The following is a 5,792-nucleotide window of genomic DNA, read 5'->3' on the forward strand; positions in this document are numbered from 1 at the left end:
AATGTCGCAATAATAGTTCAAATGTTTCAGAAGTAATTTTCAATAAAAATTATAATTTTCAATAATTTATCATTTTTGAATGCTTATACAAAGGAGGGTATAGATGTTGGAATGGAACATCCACTGAAAAGAAGTTCAATTTACACTGAAGGCAGAGTGTTTGGGTAAATATCTTTTTTTTTGGGCAAATGGTTCTTCACTTCAAAAGCCAATATCTGCGCAGAAACGAAATCCACGACTGATTTGAAATTAGTGCTTTATTTGTCAAAAAATCCTAAATTCTTTGATTAAACCTCTAAAACTTTTGGCCTCCAAGCCTCTAAGTCAAGCCCAAAGTAAGCCCTTGAATTACGAGGCCTCGTGATTTTCAAGCAAGACACAAGTCTTTTTCGCCATTTAACTATCACAGTTTTGGGTAGGTTTTCTTGTTTCCCAAATGTGCCCCAGAAAAAGTTATAGTTTGCAGTTAACGAGATGTCACGCTAAATACCTCATTGATGGAAAAGATTAGGGGTTATAAAAATTACAGTAAGATCCTTGTAATGGCTGCCTGTTAAAAAAAACTCAACGATCGAATTATTCGATGTTTAATGCATGAGATCATTGTTAACAACTAGTTTCGGGCGAATATCATTCCCGCAGATCTTCTCGAAATTCAACGTTCTTACCGTGCTCTGCTTATGTCGGTTCCCATGCATAATAATGTATATGTAATACACAACAAAATAAGAACTATTTTGCAAATTTTTTTTAAAAAGCGCCTTAAATTGTGATTACTTTCGAACAAACCCTTAAATAATCGTTACATTATTGTACCTACTTTGTAGAAAAGCGTTCCAGGTAAGACAACTGAGTATTATAATACGATAAGGTGAAAAATTGATAGAATGATCTTGGAATTGTAAAATTGTTAAAGGGACAAGATATTTCATTTTAATTTTAATTTATAGAAATGAAGAGATAACCATTCAAGCTAAAAAGTGAAGTGGACGAGGATTTGGAGGAGATAAGTGTGATAACCCCAGCGAACTTTAATTACTTGGAAGAGGAGACGAAGATACCAAAGTGGATGAGGAAATCATAGAAGAGAAACGAACCCCGAAAAATAACAGAAGAACATTAACACCCCATGTGGAAATCAGCCCAACTTAGCCCAACTAATAATTAGGCCCCAACTGAGCAGCCCAATTAACAAAAAGTGACATTAATTCACAAATTATTTTCATTAAATCATTACGTATGTGCAATCTAACCCAAATCTTGAAACTTTACCAATTATTCCGAATTTTTCATTATCAATACTTATGTTGATAAAGTTGGTGAGTATTTTATTCTGTGCTTGGGCGTATATTGGGTTTACACATAGAATGCGCAAAGTGGGCGCTATCGGAGCAAACTAGTCGGGCACCAATCATTAGGCACCTTCATTAGGCGTACCCATAGAACGCCCATAGTGGGCATCATAAATTATTTGACAGATTACTCTAATCGTAAGATTCAGTGGATGCAATCCCAGCCAAATCCTGAATACATTCTCATTATTCCGAAATTTCAATTGTCAAAACTTATGTAGATAAATCCGATCAGTGCTTGATTTTTTACTTAATTGGGCTTAAATTGAGCTCACCCGTAGAACGCCCAAAGTAAGCACTATTGAAGCAAACGAGTCTGGTCGCACAAAATGTAACTCCAGTTATATCGATAGAGGGCAGTAGAAAGATAAAATATCGGCTGTGGTCAACTGCTATTTACTTCGGTAAAGTTATTGTAAACTGTATCCGTTTAGGAATAAATAAATAAATCGATAGTGCTGATAAAAAACACCGTGCGAATAGTGAATTAGGCTCACGGGTTGAAAAATAATGAGCGATTCGAGCAGAATCTGGCAGTCATGTTTCATCCATATAAATGGAAAAAATTCTTAATCTATGAAATTACATAGAAAATGAATTATTTACGAATATTGCTTGTTTATTATATTTTTTTGGAAAATGTTAAAGTACATTAATTTCCTGAAATTTCTTTCTTTCATCCTTAAAAAGAACTTCTGCCCATTGAATATTGTTCCTAAAATAACATTTTTCTTTTAACATTACCATAAATGTATTATATATTTTGCATATTATATTTCTAATATGCTTTCCGAATTAGACATACGCTTTAAATTAAAATCGATATTTCCTAAAAGAAAATCAAAGAGATCAGCAGAGTATAGTAACATTTTCAAATGAATCAATAATAAATAAACATTTTTTGCATACTAAGCATTTTATAATTTTGAAAACCCCGTCTGTATTGGTTAACGTGTGCACTGTGCGGCTGCGCGAGCCGCAACGCCGCAGACGGGCTCTGTCGTCTGCACTAAAGCAGTTTCGAACGCCATTTTTTCTTGTAGTCGAATCCGTTCAAGCTTCCATAAAATGGGGTTATTTTGACAAAGCTCTTACGTTTTTACTTTGTAGAAATGAACAAAATAAGTGATCGCCTTTTGCTGCTTCCCATACTCAGTTGAGTATTTGTACTAAACCAAATATATTGCATAAAACACAACTTCAGATGGTTTTAGGAATGAGCTGACCATTGGAAGAGACTGGGATGGAGGTCAAAAGGAATAAGAGGATGCTAAGAGTTTTTAAATCATGAAGTAGCGCCAAATTAAAAAAAATACCAACAAATATTTATTATTTATTACTTTTAGCTTTAGGAATTCAATAATTGTATCCTTTCTTTATTAATTGGGCATAAAGTGGGCTGTCCAACTAACGTCCAACTAAGCCCCAATCTGGGCATTCTTTGTGCTGACGGTTACAACCCAGAGAGTTGCCCAATTATGCAATAATTGGGTTGCCCAATTAGGGCCAAATTGGGCCCCAACCAACTTTTCCACATGGGCCAGGTTGTTGCTTATCCAAATTACATCATTTCTAATAATATCATTTATACCACTTTACATAAAAAGAACTGGGCTCATGAAACCTTCTACGCACAGAGGATTGTTTTCTCTACTCACAGCATCGATTTTGTCTTCTAAATGAGGAAAAGTGATATTTAGCTCATTCAATATGCCCTGCAACATATTCCATCGGATCGTAATCTGTAACAGAAAATTTGAAAATATTTAAAAAATCTTTATATCTTATGAACCACAAAATTTGGAAAAGGTAGATTTGCGAATTTTTCAGGAATCCCACCTTCGAAAAGTCTCTAAAAATTTAGCCAATTTTTTACAATCAACATATACACGCTACCAGTTTTAAATTTTAGTCAAAGGAATGAAAAAAAAATGATTTATTTTTTGGAGCGTAATTTTATATAAGGGTCTGTACACGTTAGCAATATCAGAATCGGCAAGTGGTCTTTCGATTTCTAATGAAACTAAAGTAATGAAACTGAATTAATTTATAGTCTGAGTGCCCACTATTTTTGAAATTTTCATCTCCCGCTTTTCTCCTAGTTCTCCAGGTAAATATTTGTGGTTTCCCCTGATTTAGGAAAAATTAGCTCTCATTGCGAAAACCCACAGTTATTTGACATATATGAGAAAATGCGTTTTATTACAAACTTACAGTGAACGCCTCAGCACAAATCGCGCATTTGCGTCTCCAGATTATTATTTCCTTACATAAAAAATATGAAAATTAAAAAATTCTTGAATTAACTAATTTATAATATTATGTTTTAAATATATTTGAAAATTTTAAATTGAAAAATCATCTTATTGAATGATTTAGATTAAAAATTCTAAAAAAGGACAATGTCAAAACGTTAAAAAAATTATATTTAAAGATTCTAATTTTTGCATTTTAATCATTTTAAATACAAAGCGGTTAAAATTTGACATATTAACATTTAAAACTAAATTGAATTAATAATTGATCGTTTATAATCTTGGAAATTATTTTGGCTTTAGGGTCAGGGAAATTTTGCATTGAAGCGAACATCCTTAATCCTAAAGCCAAAATTAACATCCAAAATTATAAACGATTATTTCTATCGAACGCTTAAAATGAAAAAAATCTTCTCCAAATGTTGAAACTTAAATTAATACAAACTGCATTTAAAACTGAAAACAAAATTCACAAAAATTTTGATATTATAACTTTTTATATTCATCACTTTCAAATTTCAATTAATTAAAATAAAGTTAGCATTAAACAAAAAATTCCAATTTCCAATTACACTTTGAACAATTCAACTAATGTAATTTTCATTACAAAATTAAAACCTATTACAGGGAAAATGAAAAAGTTATATTCAAACCTGAACATTCAGAACAATATAAAACTGTAGCCATTTAAAATTACTGAAATGATTAATTTTCTGATTATTAATTTCAGATAAATTAATTTTTTCTTTTTCTCCATACTAACTAAGTCGAAGTGCTGCAAAATAAACATTTTTATATTGAATTGAAGTACCACAAAATTGAATTATTTCAGATTAACATTTCGAAAAAGGACAATGTCAAAACCTTAAAACTGGAATATTTTAAAAAACTAAATTTGAAAATTGTGTCATTGTTAAATGTAGAGAAATGTTAATTGTATTAATTATAATTAAAAGCATGAAAAATTAATTAAATAAATTTTTGTAAAATCAAGAAAATAAATTGAATTCTTCTAAAAACAGTTTCATAATAAAAACTAATTTTAAATGGAAAACATTGAAAATGAAAACATTTCGACGGGAAAAGTTGAAACTTAAACGAATGCGAACTTTATTTAAAACAAAAAAAATTTTAGTCACCAAAAATTGTAATTTTCCAATTTTGTATACTCAAACCATCAAAAATCTCAATTATTTTAACTTCATTTATCACTTAAAATCCATGAAAAATAATCATAATAATTAAATCCTATGAAAGGAAAAAATTAAAAATTTAGCTTTAAAAATTAAAATTCAGATCTCGAAAATTGCAACCATTCAACATTAATATTTTCGGGTACATTCAAGAACAGTCAAGTTTAGAGCATTATTTCTTATACAAGGGTCGATGGGAAATAATTGAAAAATTCATGACTATGAGGAAAACTGTTGAACTATGAGGAAAACCGCTGGCAGCTCTGCTCAAGTTTATAATAGGTTCGTAGTGATAACTTTGAGAATAATAAAGAACATATAGGGTTAGTTTTACCTCTATTACCTCATTCCATAAACGCATCATTTCATCAAACGTTAGATTTTTTTCCCTTCCTAAATAACTTAATTCATAAACTACGATAACTATGCCTTCTTTTCTTAAAAAATTTTTAAATTTCATAATTCCTTTCATCCCTTCCCCTTTTCAGGAATTTGCACATCCGGATTATGCACACGACTGCACTAATTCTGTCTATATTTTACTGTTATAATATCCAATACTTTTCCATGTTTGATGATCCGTTCCCTCTTGCTTGCCAGCGGGCCACGTAAGCTACAACAGCTACTATCGACCGAGGTAGACACAAATTAAAGTTGTTTAGAATGGTTAGAATGGATCGTTTTTAGAAGTTTTGAAAACGGACACATGCTCTTTTAACATCTGAATCAGACTCAATAATTGTGGGAGAAATCGTCAAATGTTCAGATAATTAAAACTCTGACGCCCTTCGTGTCAACATAAAAATGAGGGACTACAAGTCATTCACGAAAAATGTAGGGATTCGTCGAAAATGGAAGTATGCTGGCCCAGAATTAAAAGATGGATTGCGAATTGCTATTCCGATAAAATCTTTTGTTGTGCGTGAGATTATGAGAAATTCGTGAGGCGGCTTCTAACCGTGAAACAGGGCATACGTTTTCCAGTGGTAGTT

The 5,792-nt window shown here is 31.4% G+C and overlaps 2 protein-coding genes across 4 annotated transcripts in view; one reads left to right on the plus strand and one right to left on the minus strand.

The window, feature by feature from the left end:
* LOC117176033 (zinc finger MYM-type protein 5-like) overlaps nucleotides 1–1,866 on the plus strand; it is a 39,657-nt gene extending 37,791 nt beyond the window's left edge. Inside the window, exon 3 of the mRNA XM_033366009.1 lies at nucleotides 951–1,866. Within this exon, the coding sequence (XP_033221900.1) occupies nucleotides 951–964 (14 nt within the window). The 3' untranslated portion in view covers nucleotides 965–1,866. The remainder of the gene's footprint in view (nucleotides 1–950) is intronic.
* The window catches only part of LOC117176037, an 82,141-nt gene that overhangs the window by 40,523 nt on the left and 35,826 nt on the right, over nucleotides 1–5,792 (minus strand). For all 3 annotated transcript variants that reach the window (XR_004467572.1, XR_004467573.1, XM_033366031.1), the window contains exon 4: nucleotides 3,011–3,094. Coding sequence is in view for 1 of the 3 variants with exons in the window: in XM_033366031.1 (XP_033221922.1) it covers nucleotides 3,011–3,094 (84 nt within the window). In the remaining 2 variants the exon portion in view is untranslated. The remainder of the gene's footprint in view (nucleotides 1–3,010; nucleotides 3,095–5,792) is intronic.

The sequence above is a fragment of the Belonocnema kinseyi genome, chromosome 1 (genome assembly GCF_010883055.1).
Source record: "Belonocnema kinseyi isolate 2016_QV_RU_SX_M_011 chromosome 1, B_treatae_v1, whole genome shotgun sequence".
NCBI classification, from domain to species: Eukaryota; Metazoa; Arthropoda; class Insecta; order Hymenoptera; family Cynipidae; genus Belonocnema; species Belonocnema kinseyi.